At 43.5% G+C, this 19,792-nt stretch overlaps 1 protein-coding gene across 1 annotated transcript in view; it reads right to left on the bottom strand.

Moving 5' to 3' along the window:
- Positions 1-354: 354 nt before the first annotated feature.
- The window catches only part of CPB1 (carboxypeptidase B1), a 36,101-nt gene continuing 16,663 nt past the window's right edge, over positions 355-19,792 (bottom strand). Inside the window, exons 4-11 of the mRNA XM_016221797.2 lie at positions 18,228-18,327; positions 18,040-18,141; positions 17,097-17,198; positions 14,591-14,701; positions 14,413-14,503; positions 13,578-13,780; positions 2,240-2,324; positions 355-542 (exon numbers count right to left, since the gene is read on the bottom strand). Coding sequence (XP_016077283.2) covers positions 355-542; positions 2,240-2,324; positions 13,578-13,780; positions 14,413-14,503; positions 14,591-14,701; positions 17,097-17,198; positions 18,040-18,141; positions 18,228-18,327 — 982 coding nt within the window. The remainder of the gene's footprint in view (positions 543-2,239; positions 2,325-13,577; positions 13,781-14,412; positions 14,504-14,590; positions 14,702-17,096; positions 17,199-18,039; positions 18,142-18,227; positions 18,328-19,792) is intronic.

The following is a 19,792-nucleotide window of genomic DNA, read 5'->3' as shown; positions in this document are numbered from 1 at the left end:
TAAGTTTCCCCTTATCTTTATTCCCCCTTGCAAGTCCCCTTCATGGCCAGTACCTTGCAGTACTCGGCCCGGGTTGGCCAGCACCCCCAGGGCTCCCATGTGCAGTGGGCCACTTCATTACCTGTGCCCAGCGCGCTTAGTCATTTGTTCACTCCAGTTGTCCCCAAAGAAGTAGGCGATCTGTCAGGTTTTCTGATGATAATGACTCACTTTTATTATTCCTTTTTCCAACTAATTTAATAGACCCAGAAGCTTAAAAGAAAGATTGGGATCTGGAAACATCCAGGCAAACAGAAATTAGAACTCAGGACAGGAAAGGCTGAGCGTTTTAGACTAAGGCTCTCAGATGCTCGACTAGTACAGATGCTCCAGGACGTAGCTGGCGATGTGCTTGATCGCCAGCATGGTCTCCTCGCAGGTTGCCCGGATCTTGGATTCAGGAAGGGCAAAGCCGTATCTGCCTTTATCCCGCAGTTCAAAGGTGAAGGAATATTTGATTCCTTGGTCATAAGCCCAGTCATCAGAGCCTCCGGCAGCAGGATCTGAAATGTGCAAACAGCAGAAAAAAAATCTTTACATCTAGGAAGGAAATTAAAATGAAAACCCAGCTTCCTTTTATAATTATGAATGTTTCACTGTGCAAAATAAGATAGGTAGGCTGCTTGTCTAGTAAACAGGATCATAAAGATATGGGGCTATTTAAAAAAATTAGACCATTGTTACCTCGAAACCTCCTTTGTGGGGATGATATGTTTACTGCCCTAGGAAGTATGAAATTCCAATGTATAAACTTCTCAGGGTGCTTGTGTGCTGTGGTAAACTATGCTACGTAGTATGTAACTTCTGGGAAAAGAATGTATACCTGCTAGAAAAATAAGAAAAGCTGCTTGGTGACTGGTGAGAGGAGTGGACTCCAAGCCCTGCTGCCACTGAGCTGAGAGATGACATGGGAGCAGCCAGAGGGCAGGGCTGGGCCTTCATTTTCGCTCTCTCAGGGTCTGGCCTATGCCCTGGCATAGATTAGACATTCGTCCAGTCACTCATTCAATAACAGTTGGTGCCACTGCCACATGGATTATGTCTTCCTTCCTTCCTTCCTTCCTTCCTTCCTTCCTTCCTTCCTTCCTTCCTTCCTTCCTTCCTTCCTTCCTTCCTTCCTTCCTCCCTCCCTCCCTCCCTCCCTCCCTCCCTCCCTCCCTTCCTTCCCTCAACTATTTAATTCAGTCAATGACGCACAGCCCCCACTGAGCAGCAGGCCGTGGGCTCACTCTGGGGATGTCAGGACAAAGGAGAGACATGGCCTCTGACCTCCCAGGCCTTACATTAGGATGAAAAACCTCACTGAACCGGTCTAAGTAAAATATACAAGGAGTTCTCAGGGTATGGAAAGGTGGGTTATTGCTGCTAGAACCCTTAAGAAAATCGTATCTGTTGTCTGCCTCGGAGCAGTTTAAAAAGGACAAGAATGGAGAACTGTGCTCCACGTAAAGCTTCTTAATAAAAGCCTTGGGGTTGGAGCCTCCCCAGCTGCCCTGGAGGCCCCCTGATGATAGGCCTGGGCCCTTTTTCCTGTATTTCCAGTACTTTCAGAGCTGGGGCAGAAAGAAAGCATGCAAAGGCAAAGAACAATATTGGTAGAAGCTGAAAACAGAGCGCACAGAATGTGCCTCCCCGGTGAGATCCCAGCTGGGTCTCACCCGCCTCGCTCTCTCACTGTGTCTCGTCGCTCGTTTGCACACCCCCAGTGACTGGCTTGAGCCTGAAGCAGGCCTCCCTCCTGCGCTTCCTCCAGCAAGTGCCCTTCAGACAGAGCTCCGTGCCGTGGCCCTGGGCAGCCTCCCTGGCACCGCGCTGGGCCGGTTAGTCCGCGGCGTGCTCCCCTTGCGCCCCCTCTGTCAGCATGTAGCTCGCCCGTCCGTGCCGGCTCCTGCTTCCCCCCGGGGCTCCCTGAAGACTGAGCCGGGCCCTCCTGCCCCCTCCTGCCGTCTGTCCTGCCCTCCGCCCTCCTTTCCTTCCCGGCACCAGGAAAGGCTGGCCCACGGCAGATGCTCAGTGGTGCACGTTCACAGACAGCGAATGTTTCCGTGGGTTGAAAGTGATACACTTTTCTCTTATTTTCTCAACAGAAAACTGATGACATATTTTATAAAAAATTCACTGTCGGGCAAAAGCCTCATGCCTTAAATGACCAGAAAGAAAAGGCCCCGGGCTCCCTGCACAGTTGCGACGCGAGACTCACAGATGGTGGTGGCTCCCGGGCCGTAGGTGTACTTGGTGCCGTGCAGCGTGGCCAGCTCCTTCACGGTGGCCTTGGCCAGGGCGTTCTGCAAAAGAGCAGGAAATCAGAGCAACGCTGACAGACAGACGGACAGCACCCACACAGTGCCGTCAGGACAGCTGCAGTTCCCTAACGGCTCATGCTGTTAGCACCCATTCTGACTTCCAGCCAGGAGATCCCAGGGCTGCCGTGAAAGGATGCCTTTCCCAGGGCGCAAGCGGTCCCCGAGCTTCCCTCGTCCCACAGAGTGTGGCATCTGCGTCAAGACCATCTGCTGGCCTCTGAGTCCTCAGTGACTTTTTTTGTCTTTATTTCAGTGTCCCCAGAGTCTAGTCCAGGGCTTGTCACTTAGTGGTTGATCAGTAACTATTTGTTGGAACTCTGAGGATGGGCAGGACTCTCCTTAATTGGTCCTTTACTTATTTTAAATCACTGTTACAGAAAAGTATGGGTTCTAGGGATAAGTTCTGTTTTAGCTACGGGACAATTTTTGCTTCATTTTTGTTTTTATTTACATAGAATTTAGTTGGCTTTTTTTTTTGGAATTCTTATTTAGGCCTGTTAAAAATGTTTTTAAATCCTATCTCAGGCTAGAGAAATGAGGCTATTGCTATCTGTAACTGTCCCAGATACCACATTTATTGACATAATAGAATTTCACTGTGTAGTAAAAGTCAGGTCATGTCTAAGGATTAGTTTGGCAAATTTATCCTGTCTCTGGGTCTTGTAAGAGAAAAGTGGGAGGCAAGGTCTTTATGGTTAATTACAGGCAGACAAAAGTAAAATACACACAAAATAACCCCAAACAAGAAACATAAACCACCCGGCAATGACGCAGGTTATGAAGCCAAGATAAAGCCATGAGAGGACCGTGGGGGTTGGGCAGGAGAGCTACTGAAGGGTCAGGTGACCTTCAGTGCCTCACCGCGAAGCTTAGGCCTCGGCAGTCTCACCGATGCCGGGCAGTTCGGCCGGAAGATTTTTAGACTGAAAAATTAGAGAACATTTATCCTATTTCAAAAGGGAGAATGTTTGAGTTCCAGGATAAAAAAAGTAGGAAATATTAACTCGTGTGTATTCTTTTCTTCTTAGAAGCAGCATCACCCTCTCCAAAGACCCACTGCCCTCCTGCCCCTGCCCTCAGTTCCCGAGGAGAGCTCTGCGCCCAGCTCCTCCCTGCCCTGTGGACGCCCCAATACCCACGGACACCCTGCTTATTTAAATAGGTCATTTGAAAGGCAAGGCCTGCGTAGGCTGCCTGGGGAACACAGACTTGAAACCCGATTGTCTACTATAGGAGAAGCCACGATTCACTCTGGTGATGAAACTGGCTATATTTCACACTTGGGCGTCTTTGGTATGTCTTGTACATATGCTTGGAAAACTGTGAGGTTGGTGATGAAATTAGAATAATTCTATTTACAAAGTAGCAACTTCCCTTCTTTATTTTTCTAATATTAAAGCCAGTGTAGTAGAGTCTTATGTGCAATTGATGAGCACATGTCTGTAAGGCTTCAAGGATTCCAGCCCCCAAAGAGTTCAGGCTTCATCTACTAAATGGTAAATTAGAACATTTTAAAAGAATTATAAAATTTAAACCACGATTTTCTGGTTTGATTGACTGAAATGATGCAAACCGTTTTTGGGAACTAATTTTCTCAGACTTTTGGATAGCAACGTGAAAATTTTAGGGTTTCACTTTCCTTTTTTCCCAAACTGCTAAACTAACATGTGCTTTCTCTGACTGCTCGGCCTCTTTACTGACATGATCTGTCTAGTTCCTGTTCAGTCTCATTCACCAGAGTCAGGTCTTCTGGCCACCCTTTAGTGTAGGGATTGTTGCCAAATAGAATCAAACTAGTCTACAAACATTTCATAACGCTCAGGATAGATTTAAACCATCTTTTAGAGATGCAAAACATGGTGAGGTACTAATTCTTTTGGTCGGTAAACAGTATGCTTTTACTATTCTACAATTTCTTTAACTTGCCATTGCCCAAGGACATCTGTAGTTAGTTATTTTTCTGTAAGGCAGAATCTCTGATTCTAAAAAACTTTTATTTCTTCCCTAGTTACCTTTTTTAGGCTTTTCATCTGCTCTGTTTCCCTGCCCTAAGCCTTGGGTTACTATTTTTATTCAGTAAAAACATGACTCTAATAAGTTCCGGTGGCCTAAGGTACAGCATTGTGACTATAGGTGACTGTACTGCTTTGACACCTGAAGGCTGCTATGAGAATAGAGCTTTAATGTTCTCCCTGTAACTGCAGTACATGGTCATTCTGTGAGCTACAGGAGGTGGCGACTAATGTGAGAAACATTTCACAATATGTGCATGTGTCAAGTCATCATAGCGCACACCTTACCCTTACGCAATCTTATGTCAGTTATATCTCAATAAAGCTGGGGGAAAAAAGATATGATTCTTCAGGGTCAGTTCCAAATGTGAAAAGTTATGAAGACTAGAGAATATTTAAGACAAGATCATTGTCATCCTCTACTGAACTCCTGTGCGTCAGCTGACCTTCAAGTCTCTCAATATCCTTATTGGTGTAACATGATATTTGAGTCATCCGACAAAACCTAAGGGGCCAACTCGTGATCTGTTACCCCTTTTGCCTTAGTCAACTTATCAATTTAGCCAGTTAGGGTCAACACAAAAGTTCAGTTTGCCTTTTCTGAAATAGTTGCTGTGCCTTTGATGCTGAAGATTGATGTTATCTTAAAACTACAGTCATTTTGTTCTGTCACAGTGCACGTTGCAGAAACATTTAGTTTGCACCTCAGCGTCAGCCCCCTTGCCCTCAGTTGCTCTCTCAACTGGACATTTACCTCATCACCACATCTGTCAGTGGCTCTCACCTTCCTCTTTTCTTGGCATGAGAATGTGGGCTTGGCCCTGTTCTTCCCTCTCAGGCTGCATCACTTGCTGTGTCTCACCTGTTCCTTCCGAGCTAGGCTCCCTGAACTCATCTCTGCACACCCTTCCCTACCTCTCCTCACCTTCTTGACCTTGGGTACCCTTCTCCCTTTGCTGGACTCCCCTTCCCCTCTTTGCTCACATGGAGAATTGCTATTGTTCTTCAAGATTCAGTTTTAGTGTCACCTTCTTTGCAAACATGCTCAAACTCTCTTCAGGAGCACTGAGCCCCCTCCTTTGTGAGGGCTCACACCTCTATCAGAGTTCTTATCACTCTGTGCTGTAATCAGTTTTTTTGGTATTTATTTTCTCCTCCCCCCATGAGCTCCTCATGAGAAGGGGTTCTTGGCTATTCATTTTGTATCCTCAACAGGTTGCATAGCACCTAGCACATGGTTGACTGAGTCTAATTCTGCAGCGTCGGGGCATTACAGATGGCCTGATTTGGAATGGGGTGCAGGGTGCTGAGCTCTGCAAAGGCTGAACTGTGACCGCCTTAGTGGAGATTGGGATGCCGGTGGGGAGGGTGGCAGTACTATGTACTGATGGCTGATGAGTTGCCACAGTTTTAGACATCGACCTCCACTGTGAACTTCATTTATTTCTATTAATTTTTTAAAAATGAAATTCATGGCCAGCTGGCTTGGATCAGTGGTTGAGCATTGACCCATGAACCAAGGGGTCTTGGTTTGATTCCTGGTCAGGCCACATGACTGGTTTGTCACTTGATCCCCAACGAGGGGCATGCAGGGGGAAGCTGATCAATGCCTCTCTCTCATCATTGATGTTTCTATCTCTCTCTCCCTCTCCTTTCCTCTATCTGAAGTCAATAAAAAAAAAAAAAATTAAAAAGAAAAGCAAGACCAAATTTGCTACATATATGAACATTATATAGCAATGTTTAAAATAGAAATCTGTGGACCCTTTCTCTTAGCCCCTCAAAGCCAAGAGACAAAAAAATCAGAACACACATTAATCAACCAAAATACCATTTTAAATTCCAATGATCTTAACAAGAATCTCTGGACTCAGTGTGGGTCTTTTCTTTTCAAGAGTTCAAATACTTTCACAAATGTTAGTCATTTATCTTTCCAACGTTATCTGTCCACATTTCATCGACACAGAATTTCATGGGGGAATGGAATGCCATGAGGGCAGTGCGCTTGGTGGGGATGCTTCAACCAGGCTGAGTGACTGAGCCCTGCCAGGAGTGGGAGAGGAGAGTGATTCCTGCGTTTGCGAAAATGTTAGAGTGGTAACTCCTTTCCCTTGTCTACCTCTGTATAAAGGGGTGCAGACAGCTGGCCAAAGACCCGCAGACGCACTAGCTCATCGGAGTGTGAGCCACATCTTGAAAAACACCAATCAACAACACTTTCTGTACAACCTGTCATTTGAGGGACATCTTATGTCTTTGCTCAATGGACTTCAAATTGAGAACTAATATTTACATAAACCTTAGACTCTACAAAGAATGCTTGATAAGAGCTAGGTATTTTTGTCCCCATTTTACAGATAAAAGAACTGACACTCAGAGAGGGTAAAAGAGCTCTCCCGAGGGCACGCAGCCCTAGTAAGTGGCTGGCTCGTGCTAGGTCCTTCTTGCTTCAAGTCCTGTGCTCCTTTTCACTTCTCTTCCTGGCCTCCAAATACTTCAAAAGAAGTGTTGCTGGAGCTGGTTTTACCAATTGTAAAGAACAGAAGAAAGCTAAATATAAATCAGCCTCAAGAAAACTTTGCTTTTAGTCAAGGCCAAACATGGCCAGCCTTTATTAATCCTTAGCTATGAGTTTCCTACCACATCTTATGCATGTTCTCTCTTTTGTCACCTGTTTTCTTAGAAAGAGGCCTTTGGTCACACAGCAAAAGACAGAGCAAGTCTAAAGTGTCACCTCTAACTCAAAGCCCAAGAGACAAAGGAGCCACTGGTGTAACGGTTCTGCAGGCTCTGAGCTCCGGGGGGCTGGTGAGGTGAAGAGAGTGAGGGTGTTTTTCCCACTGACCTGTGTTCCCAGGTGACCTGTGATCAGGGAGCCCCTGACTCAGGACGGTGCTCACGGTCCTCACTGCAGCCTCCGTGCACACAGCAGTGTCACAACAGGGAGGCTGCGGCCTAATCTACCGGGCCCATTATTCTAGTACGAGAAGCAGACGCCTCAGACTGACTAGGGCTCTAAACCAATTCAAAGGACATTTTCTTCAGAACTTTGTTTCTCACTTGGAGTCTGGAGTTTAACCATCCCTGGGGGTGCAGACGTGATAACGGAAGCATCAAATTGATCTTTAACTGCAGTTTCCTTTCTTCTGTCCTGCGATAGCGGGGAACTCACACCAAGGGACCAACAAGGAATTTAACATTTGTAATTTTGGTGCAAAAGGAGAGGCCTGCAAGGCCTAGAGCCGGCACTGAGGAGAAAGCCTTTGGGACTTTAAAAAACAACAGTTTCTGAGAACAGGAAGAGGTAAACAAGCGTGGCTCTGGCTGTGAGGCCCTGGGGTGAGAGCAGGCGCGAAGCTGGAGGGCCTGGCTTCGGAGAGCAGGCTGCCCGTCTCGGCAGAGCCCAGGGCGAGTGTGGGAATGTTTTCACTGATGTCAACCACATTTTTTCTTTGGCTGATCTACAGACATATTTTTAAGCTCTTTAAAATTCAAGGAAAATGTGAAGCGTGAGTCAGCTGAAGTTTCAAAGTCCAGAGAATTTTTTTTTTTTTTGGTGGAAACGGTGCTTCTTTCAAATAAATATTAAGAAATAAATGCTTTAGGATGGGATGCACATGGTCTCCTGCACTTCAGATTTGCAGGACACTGAAAACTACTCGGGAGAAGGGTGGGAGGTCCTGTGGAAGCCAGGGGCCTTGGCCAGGAGTGTGGCTCGGCTCTTATCTGGGCTTACAGCAGGGTTGCTCAGCCGCCAGCTCCGGCCACGTGGGCTGGACAGCTCTCCGCTGCGGGCCGCCCTGTTATCAGCGCCCCCGGCCTCTGCCCACCCGATGCCAAGCTCTCCCACGGTTATGACGACCCCAAATCCCCCACATGGCCGGATGGTCCCTGGGGGCACAGAAGGGGGCAAAACTAGTTTAAAGGAAAGTCAGATAAAGGACATAACTATGGCAAAAAGAGTGTATTTTATAGAAAAAAATTAAAAAGGAAGAGAACTGGTTTTAAAGGCGCTCTGAATCCTTATTTCCCTGTTGACTATGGTATAAATGTCTCCTAAAAACTGCTGCTAGGTCAATACCGCTCAAACATAGTGCTACCAGCAGGGGTGCCAGATTTAGCAAAAAATAGGGGGTTCCCCGGTTGAATGTAAATTTCAGATACACAAAGAATACTTTTTCAGATAAGTCTGCCACCTGCAATATTTGGGACATACTTAAATACTAAAAATTATTCGTTGTTTTTCTGAAACTCACATCTAACTGAGTCCTGTACCTGCCCTAGCAATGCCGTGTCCCGGGTCATGGCTCCGGAGCCCAGCTCCCACGCGGGGTCACCGGGCGTTCCAGCTCCCCCGCAGCCTGGCCGCCTCAGCCCACTCTTTTCCCAGGGGAACTCTCCACCAGGGCCCACCACCTCCACTTCCAGTCCCACCGTGGCACGTTCACTGGCTCTTCTCTCTGTCTAAAGTGCTCTCTTCCTTCCTCTGCCACCCCAATTCTGCGCATCCTTCAAGGCTCAGAACTGTGTCCCCTCTCTGTAACCTTCATTGAATAGCTTCACCACATATCATCGTCTCCCCACCCTGAACTCCTGCTGTTGTGCCTGGTTGGAAACTGCCATCTGCCTGTCTCTTGTGTGGTGTCAGAGGCTGAACCTCAGCCCTTCCGTAAGACCCGCGCTGTTCCCGCTTAATAGGGGCTCCATGAAATTTCTGGGAATTGCCTGATGAGCCATGGACTGACAGGCCCCTGGAGGGGAATTTTAACAAGCCAAGAAGTCACTGAAAATGTCTAGTGGTAAGTCAGCAACCAGTTTCTCTAATCAAAGAAACTCTGCGGCTGTGATTTGAAACTTTTTGTCTTTTAAGTGAGATTACAAATTCTGAGAAAATCCTGAAGGGGATGTTTTGTGCCTCAAGTCCTGTCTGCCTTAGCTGCTGGTGGCCTGCCTGACAGTGGGCTGTGGCCCCAGTGCTCTTGTTATCAGGCAGGGATGTGGTGACAGCTGTGATTGGATGTGTTCGTGCCCCTGCAGTTGTCCACCTCCTAATCACAATATTTCTTCCCTCTGATTTTTATGTTTATCTCTAATCAGAGCCTTGCTCTGTGCTCAGATGCTCGGGTGGAGTGTGGGTTTCTATCCTGGTGGCTCATTAACTGAAACTTTAATTGAGAGGTAGTGAGGTGTCGCCAGGCTGACAGGTGTTAGGCTTTAGAAAAATATATCTTCTGATCAAGTTTAAGAATTTTTCATTAAGACTGTGATTTTTTTTCCTCCTGTTTAATGAATATATACCTATGAAAGCACAGCCAGAATCATAAAGCCTGGACCCTGAGAAGTCAGGCACCTCAGCTGACCAATGTAAATCCTTAGCAAAGTCCAGGGCCGGGAGCATGAAAGACTGTTTGATGAATAACAGCTACATGGGTGCCAACATGGGACACAGCCACACAAGCCTGTGTGTGTAGGCTTGGAAACTGGGGCGGCCTAGGGAATTCTTCAGGATCCAGGAGTTCTAGGCCCTAGGCTCCCTCTACTACTGCTGTTGTCTTAGCCAAGCCTTTATTATCTCAGCTGGAAACGGAGAAAACCAGAGAAATTCCAAGGTTTCCAGCTGTGAAAATTCTGAGCTTCTAATGCAGAAATGTGGTGTGAGATGCATGCCCCTTGGTGGACCTTTGTATAGCCTTTATCTGTGCATATCAGCTGTGCATTGGGTCAAGATGCTTAGTTTACATTTTATTATCCTGGGGTCTTGCCTTTGAACTTAGAAGTGGCATAATGATAATAATAATTATTAAGAGTGCCATGTAGGCCTCTTTGGGAGGAAGGTGTAGCAAAGCTTGGGAGCTCACCATACTTAATAAGTGCAAAGATATGAATAGGTTTGGGAGCTTTTTCAATGGTGTCTCCCAGTTTTTATTTCCTGTGACAATAAAGGGGTCGTACAAGTCAATATTTCATTGTCCTTTAGAATTTTGAAAATGTAAGTATAGCCTTTATCTGAGCTTTAAACCTTGCTTTGGAGATAGTGAGGAACTGGGCGGTTTGTTAAAGCCCTGGAAACTCACAGTGCACTGTCTCTTCTTTCTCTGAAAGCAGTTTGCAAACTGGGGAGCATTGCATGTGTGATACTTTTATGATTCCTCACTCTTTTTTTTTTTACTGATCTCCCGAAGGTGTCTGTTTTGGCTGCCTTCCTCGCTGGTTGGTTGGCATCTGCGCAGTTACTTCTGTCCTTTCACCTCGCTGGTCTTCTGCATTCCTATCTCTGCCTTTCTTCCCTCTGAAGGTTGTCTCATGATATGAGCGATTGTCAGGCAATCAACACATCAGATCTTTCAGAAACAGAGCCACATAAATTTTCATCATGACTCAGATATCAAAGGATTGCTACTTCTGATATGTCCTAGGTTGGGCTGAGAATGCTAATGTAAGTACAGAGTAATTTCCTTCAACCTGGACTCATTTTCTTTGAAGCATTTTTCTTGGCAACAAATATAATCTTATAAAATTTATTAAGTATATAGAGAAATTAGAATCATGCTTATACACACACATACCAAATTTCATGTAAGACAAAATCTGCTTTGCGTTGCTTTAAGAAAATTCTGACTTATCTGTAACGTGGTACGCCCAGAATTTATCCCATTAACTTTTCCCTACCTTTTGTTTTCTACTGTGGGGTCACATTTTTCTAACTGAGAATTAACATGGAGGCACTAGATTTGGATGGAACACTCATCTTTCTAGATCAAGACTTACTTTTTCCTTGATATCCGCATTACAAATAAAACCCATGAAAAGACTAATGATTTTCGTTTTGAGAGACTCAAATTCTCTTTTGGTTATACATGTATGTATAATAACTTTATAGTTATGAGTTGCTCTAGAAAAATGTGCTTTGAAGAAAGTGAATTGAATTTATACAAAATAAGAAAAGGGTTGGAAAGATCTTAAGTTATTCAAAAGATTTAAAGTTGCTTTGGGGTGCCAAGCTAAATCCAGATCCCAAAGGAATCAGAAAATCAACTAACATTTACTTTAGATTTTACTAGTGGCTTTTAAATATTTCTTTAAAGATACTAGGCAAAAGTTTAGTTATAGAAAAAATGATTGGAGATTAAAGTAACTTTTAAACTAAGTACAATTACATTTTGCATTTTACTCACCTATCTTATTATGCTTGGAGAGAGATAAGAAGTAGCATGCTCTTTTCCTGGAATTCATTAGTTTTGTGAATATAAAAATAAACATCTAAGGTAAGATTATCTTGTGATTTGTGCTTTTTTTGAGAATAGATTGTGAATATTTTACTTTGATATAATTCCGTTTATTACACTTCTTTGCTAATTAGAATTTAAAAACAATATCGGAGGACAGGATTTCTAATATCTTTTTAACTGTTACTTCCCTTTCCTTGATTTGAAATGAAGGACTGATTGTCAGAGTATTGGCGGCTCGCTTTCTATGGGAACAGCTTCATTTTTGGGGTGCATGTGAACTGGCCCACCAACCCACTAACTCGGAGTCTTGGGTCTTTTCCTGGATAAAACTACTACAGGAATTAGCAGAAATTATTCAGGAGATTCTAAGAGTAGAACTTGATTTTTTTTAAAGGGAGAATCTGTAGGATTTTAGAGTAGCCCAGATACTATGTTATTATTGTGTGGGGTGACAAAGTTTAAGCCCATCTACAAGGGCTTAAATTTATTCTCAAAATAAGAAAAAAGTATTGAAACTTTGTGAAGCAGTTCAATTCCAAAGAATACTTTAAGCGTTAGTCTTTTAGAATTTATGTTTAAAACTAGTTGCTATTAAGCAAACTGGATATCCTGGTTATTGTTATACTTAATATGGTTTATAATTTTAGTTTTACTGTTTTACTTATTAGTTTATTAGTGCTTAGTTATTATGGCTTCATCTTTTTGTCTTCTGATGTGGCACAACTTAAACATACTCACAGGAGTCAAGCACCCCCCCCGCCCCCTTGGGCTGAAATGAAGAGCTGACCACACCCATCTCTGGGGCAGGGAGCCCTGAGCACCCACTGGGAACACTTACAGACCGAGTATAATTGAAACACTGAAATATTTAATGGCTCCAACTAATGATGTTTTCCTTTGTGTTTTGGTTACAGATATGGAAAATGGGAAGCTTTTTGAAAAATAGGATTTTTTTAAAGAAGGACCTTGTCAGCTATTAGCTAACATTTTTTTCTAAGATGCTGAGTTATTTTTCTGTTTTGCTCTTCACAAAATATTTACAGCATTACATGTTTTATTTGGTCTCTGAAAGACTGACTCTGAAAGTACAAAACAATAATTTCCCCTTGTTAAAGTTACTGGGTCTTCAAATTTATGTATTTAGGTGAGCCAAATATCTGTGTCATTGTCCAAGTGGAATACTTTTTTTTGGGCACAACTCAAATGCTTTAAATCTTGTTCTTTTAGATCACTGGTCCCAACTTCTGGCAGCCAGATTTCTCATAAATTAAAAAAATATTGTTTGAAAAATTCAAACCTGCTTACTTAAAAAATATGCATTGATGTGTGATATTTGTTAATTATGTAATTTAGCTTTTCATGTAGTTACATCTTGAGTCTCCAACAAGATGGCTAGTTTTTTTGAGTCAGGGATACAAAATTTTTTTGCATAATTTTCTGTATCAACTAAGGACCCATTCACATCATTTTTTCATTGATTAATTTACTTTTCTGTCTCACCTCGTCAAACAGTGATATAAGCAATATTAGGATCTCATCACTTAACCCAATGTCAACCAAACGTGCCACATTCCTAATGACATCTGCCACGCTCTGCCTATGTCAAATCCAGCTCAAGGCAACTTGACAAACTTGACTTTCTCATTAAGATTATGTATGAGATGAAGGAACTTTGTTGATTACCCCAGGCACCTCTGAAATCCTCCTGTGAGACAGTATTGTGGTGAAGCAGGAGGAGGTAGAACTATTGTCATTTTGAAGATAAGTGGATAAACCACCTTTTGGGGACCATTCTCTGCATCAAAGTCGTATTTCTTTTAGCTAATTTATTTAGCCAATTCTAGATTCCCAGTAAATCTGTTTTAAGTCTTTTGCTTCTATTACTAAAAATTATTAATGGAACTTCTAGAAATTGTTCTTATAATTTTTTTCCAGGAATAGAATTTTAAAAAGTTCCGCGCTGAAATACCATCTCTACTGTCATGACGACTTACCAGCTCAGCATTGTTCGGCGTGAGTTTGTAATCATAGGAGTAAGGGTAAAGCATCATCTGGGAGTAAGAGTGGATTGTCAGGTACGCTTTGATGGAAGACAGGTTGTTGCGGATGAAATCAGCCAGGGCCTTGGTCTCTTTTTCAGACTCGGCAGAAGGTCCACAGTAAGTGTCGTCACAAGGTCTTTGAGAGGCTCCCATTTCTGGAAAAACATATATTGTTAGTGGTAAATGATCATCGACTGCAGTTCTCACAGGGCATGTTTCAAACTTTCAGATTAGAGAGTTAAAAATAAGTGGTTTCCACAGGAGTACTTATAATCATCCTCATGTATGTATACATTCTAAAACTTGTACACATCTAGTCAAAGGTTAGAGTAGCATGCTTTTAAGCTGACCGGGGAACAGGCTGCCTGTGAAATCAGCAATGTTTCCCTCTGTAGTATTATACAGTGAGATCAATATAGCGTAAGAAAATGAAAAAGTAAGGAGCAAACCAATATCTATGAGAAATTTTCCTATTATTGTAATCATTTTCTGAGACTCGAATCACAAAATTATAATTCTATCTTGATTTTATTTAAATAACTGTTTAATGATGGTCTCCTCTAGATTATACCTTCCACAAGTAGTAGGATTATGTCTGGTTTGTTCACTCTTGTGTTTCCAGCCTCTAGCACAGCTGGGCACACAGAGCGCACAGCACATTTTTACTGACTGAATAAATAAACTCTATGGTCTGTGCTTTCAGAGGTGAGAACTCTAAGTGATAAAGTGTTATGTGCTCTCTTGTGTTAGACACTCCTGCGTTTCTCGTGGTCAGACGGACACTCACTGCACCAGCCGGCGTCGAAGTTCCTGTTGGGGTCTGTGCCGATGCAGCCGGTCGCCTCGTGGATGGAGCGCGTCTTTCTCCACATTCGGTTCTGCAAGTGGATTCAGAGGGGACAGCGAGTGTGACAGGAGGCGGCTGCTTGTCATTTGACCGGTGCGCTCGATATTGGGCCACATACCTTGGTCCAGGTGTAGACATAGCCGTCGATATTGACCACAGGCAAGACGTAAAAGTCCAGTTTTTCGAGAAACTCTGTCATGTGGATCTCACGTCCGTAGGTGCGAATGGCCTGCGGGCGATTACGAAGCAGAATTTCATGGAACAGCGGAAAGCACGGGGCTGCTAAAATTTACGTGGGCCGGATGAACGCTGACTTTGGTAACGAAAGCAGTGTCCCTTGTTGAGGTAGATATTATTAATATTTAAAAAGCAATTAGCAAAATACTACCTATAGTTTTGTTTAAAATGCTTGTTTCTAATTCCTCTCTGTTTCCAGGATACTCTATTTCATCTCCATGTAGCCCACATAATTATTACTTTTTACTTTAAAGATGAACAGAGGTTTAACAAAATTAAAGACTTCGAAAGGACATACAGACTCACTTCCTTCGCAATAATAACTGCTAACTTCTTTTCAAAGTTAGTAGGATCTGAGGGTAAGACCCTACTAAGCAAGGAATGCCTGTGGGTGGCTGTCATGTTTCTCATAATGTCATCTAGAAATTTATTAAGTGTCCGTGAAACCTCCTGTCGATGGTCTCTCCAGAGTGTCCCTCGTGGAAGAAAAATGAGAAACTCTCCCATTGTAAACTGAGCTCGCACCTCTGGATTTGGGGGAGCCTCTCACTGAGGCTCCAAGCTGCACGACAATGGAAGTCTTCCTCTTGCTCTTCTTTCTCGAGAAGGGAACCCTTCAGGGGCTGGACTAGTTCTCCACGCTACGTAATGTGGGCACTTATCTACGAATGAGGACCTCCTGCCCATTCATTATGTTCTCCTAGTCACGGTCTCAGCTCCAGAATTATTTTAAACTTAATTGAACTCTTCTATAGGCTTGCTTGAATAGACTTTAAGATGCTTAAGGCTTCTATGTATTAATCGTTTTTATATACTCTTTGTGACTCTATGTGTGTATGTACATTATAACAACACGTGACAAGCATGGGCTTGTGAGGTCAGAGGAGCCACGGAACCATGCTTTTCCAGTGGTCTACTATTGGAGATAACCACAGTGATGATAACAGTTTCTTCTAGAGGACAGATGGTGAGACAGCCACTGAGGTTAAATGGTGCCAATTGGATACATAACTTGTCTAGAAACCAAAACCATACAAATAGACACAGAAGTGCTTCATAGGAAAGAAATTATATTGCATACAATAATATTCTTATATTTTTAAAGCCCTTTAATGTTTTAAACCTTGAATTTTGAAATAATTTTAGACTTGTGGAAGAGTTGCAAGTACAGGGTGTTCCCAAATACCCTCCACTCAGCTTTCCCTAAGGTTACACTCACATAACCATGGTGCGGTGATCACCGTGATACACTTTGGTACAATACGATAAACTGAGCTACAGGCTTTACTCAGATTTCACTAGTTTTTCTGCTAGTGTCCTTTTTCTTTTCTAGGACCCCACAGTGCATTTGGCTGTCATGTCTCCATGGTCTCCTCTTATCTGTGACAGTTCTTCAGTCTGTCTCTGTCTTTTATGACTTTGACATGTCTCCTGAAGGGTACTGGCCTGGTTATTTTGCAGAAGGTCCCTCAATTGGGCTTCTATGGTTTTTAAAAAATAATTAGAGAGGAGTTATGAATTTTGGAGAAGAATACCACAGAGACGATGTGCCTTTTTAGCTCATAGTATCAGAGGGTGCATTGTATTGATTATGTCTCATACCGGTGATGTTAACCTTGATCACTTACTTGGCTAAGGGAGTTCCTGCTAGGCTTCTCCACTATAAATTTTGCCTTTATAAATTGATACATATTTTTGAGTAGATACTTTTGCGACTGCAAATATTCGACTTCTCTTTAAACCTTTACCCCCGATTTTGCACACACCTGTTGACTTCCCAGAAATGATGAGCAATGTGGTGTCTGAGTGGTGACTTTCCATTTTGCTCATCCTTTGTACATCCGTTAGTAGTAATTCTGTAAGAAAGACTAGTTCCTTCTTTCCTTTTTATTTACTTAATCATCTATTTATATAAATATGGCTTCATGGATATTTAAAAATTTTAGTTTTTAAAGGGCTTTCACATATATCTTATCCTTAGAATGATAAGGAATGGAAACAGTGCCACTTATAGTAGGGACCACTATGCACTGTTTTCTTTTATTCTGAAACATGCAGCGACTCTTCCCAGGAGGTAATGATCGAGTTAGCGTTTATCCAGCATTACCTTTTATCCACTGTACTACCTATTAGCCTCTCCACCAAAGCTGGGTGCAAATGTCCAGGTGAGGGAAATTCAAGTAAATACAAGTTGCTAACTTTTTATTTTAAACCTTGCCTTAAGAAGGTCTCTTGATGAGAGTTGAAACTAATACCCCAAAATGGGAACTTAAAATTATGATTTTTCTGTTACTATTCTCTTTTACTGTAGCTAGGTTATAAGGAATTGATTGAAATAAAATAGCACTGTCTACTTCCCTCTCCCCAAAATCACTTTACATACTTACCTCTCTCACAAACCACTGGCAGAATGCTGGGGAAATCCACTCTCTGGCGTGGAAACCGCAGTCCATGAAAATGGCAGGCTTATTGGGTCCAGGCTTGCCAACCTATTGCAAACAAAAAGAAAATTATGATTCATCACATTTGGGGCTTAACATTCTCTATGCTTCTGAGCTTTGGACTCAACAGGTGAAACTTGACAGCAGCAAGAGCTATATCCCACGGTTAGATTGAAACGTAATACTAGCCCCGTGTGTTCTTGCCTCTAGACACCCACAGCGTTTGAGCTGAAGGCTTACGTGGCCGTTTATTATTTTTATTAAGCTTGACAAGCTCATATTTTCAGAAGATGCTTGGTTACCCCTCTTACTTGTCCTCAGGTGAAGGTTATTTTCAGCTGCTATTATTAGGAGACATGACCAAGACAACTAGATGCCTAATTAGTAGTAATAGTGATTGTTGCTAATCTTGTAAGAATTTTTGCTTCTCTCCCCCTTATTCTTCCTCTTTTTATTTTCTTCATTAGAATCATATGACCTAAGTGGCGTTAGAAGATGACAGGAACAAATTATTGATACGCTTTGTAACGTTGTCTGAGACACATGAAGTTTATGAACCTCTTTAGCAAATGGGATTTGCAAACAACATCTGGGAGAAAAGAATTTCATCAAGGTAGATGATCATTTACGTTGCTTAGAGGAATGTGGTTAAATTTATAGGACATCCATTTTATGGCATTTTTTCTTTTGAATAAGTCAACATAATGATTTAAAAATCCATGTATGACAAAAGAAGCAGGAAATCTGTTTGATCCCCTGGGGGATATAGGTAGGGAAGGAATTTTGACAATGTTTGGGATGAGCAAATCTGTGAAACAGATGGTGATGTGTTAGAATTCACTGATTTAAAGCCCTCAGATATGGCAAGGTCATGGTTAAGAACAATTACCTTGAGGAGGTACATGGTGCGTCCTTCAAATGTGGTGCCGATTGTACTGCGAGAGATGAGGTCTGGATTCTCGCTGGCAATTTGCTCGGTCCAAGCCTCTATCTACCAAATGGAACCGTGTGGATTAATGTGACATTCTTGGTTCAATTCCCAAAGTACCATCTGACTAAGTGATGTGCAGTTCATACCGTTTCCCAGTTGTTGTACTTCTCGTAACTGTGTCCAGCCGCACGGACCTGGCTGTCAAACTGAGCCTCCAGGGTAGATCTCAGGTTGCTTATTAACACCCTGCAATAAACCAAAATGGGTACTCCTGTGAACACAAGGACATTTCCCAATGGACACAGGCGAAAAGCCAGAGCCACTGCACTAGTAGATGGTGCAATGCGCTCTCCAGGGAGTCACGTGTGTTCTTTGGTAGTTCCCGATGTCCTTCACCCTGAGCGGATGATCACAAATGGTGAGCAGATCGCTGAGAAGGATACCGCAGAGTGTGAGCAAGGCAGGCTCTTCCTGGGCCCAAACTTCTCATATTTGGGTGACCTGGACCCTAAACTGGAAAAATGGCTTACTCTGGTATCTGGGGCATTTTCGGTCAGGGCCATGGGCTGCCACACCAAAGTATACACTTGAGCCCTATCTGTGGTCTTCCTCAGGACATTAGCACTAAAAGTCCCAGGTCCCAGGAACCTGCTCAGTCCCAGGTAAATTGGGACAGGCGATCCCTGGAGGCCTGTCTGTATGTTTTTTACAAAAATATCTTGATGGGGGGAAATTCAGAAATATATTAACAAGTGAAAGATTTATTAGACAAAAGAATACTGGGTTTAAAGACCTAGTTTCCGCTTGCCTGTCCTTCTACTGCCTAAAGAAATCTAAGAGTGGGTCTGCAGCGAGGTAATATGAACACGGGTGGCAGAGCCTCTGCGGCCTGCATTTCTATAGACGATTGTTCAGGTGAAAGTGCCTGCTGTCGGAGGCAGGCCTGACGGGGTGTGTGACTTCATTTCTCTCTGCTGCTTTTGAGTGGAAAGTATGTTCTGAAGGGACACAATTTTGTGAGCATGAATGTCCTTACTCGCAGCCCTGTGAATATTCTGGGCAGAGGCCAGTTTGCAGAAGCCTCTGTTAACGGCAGTGGAGCCTTGAGCTGTCTTGATCTGACACGGAGGAGGCACCGCACATCAAAAGCCGGCCTCTCCGCTGCCCAAGGGCACTGGGACCAGGCCCCGGCCCGCAGCGACGTCCTCTGCCCTCCCGCCCGAGGCTCCTTCATTCAGTTAACTTGGGCATGAACTTGTGTCTGTTTATGGAAAACGCAATAAATTAGTACGAAATGATATTTGCCTCCTAGCAAAAGGCAAATGCTGTTTTACAGAGGGTTTTTTTTTTTTTTTAAAGGAAAAGGAGCATATTTTACAGTGTGTTCTGTGGAGAGGGCGTTTTCTGTGCGCAGCCGTGGGCACTGTGAGTGCACTGCTTTCTGTGGCTGCCGGCAATGACCACAAACAACGCGGGTTTGTTATTTTACACTCTGTGGGTCAGCAGCCTACCCGGCCTCACTGGGCGGGAATCAGGCAATCAGCAGGCCTGAGCTCCCTTCGGGAGGCTCCAGGGGAGAATTTGATTCCTTGCCCTTCCCAGCTGCTAGAGGAACATTCCTTGGCTCTCTGCTCTCTTCTTCCATCTTCGAAGCCAGCTTCTCACATCGCATCTGACCTCCCCTTCTGCCTCTCTCTTCCAGTTTGAAGGA

Source organism: Miniopterus natalensis, chromosome 6 (genome assembly GCF_054644295.1).
Source record: "Miniopterus natalensis isolate mMinNat1 chromosome 6, mMinNat1.hap1, whole genome shotgun sequence".
NCBI lineage: Eukaryota > Metazoa > Chordata > Mammalia > Chiroptera > Miniopteridae > Miniopterus > Miniopterus natalensis.
The sequence above is the reverse complement of the archived record's forward strand: the minus strand, read 5'-3'. Positions and strand labels throughout refer to the sequence as shown.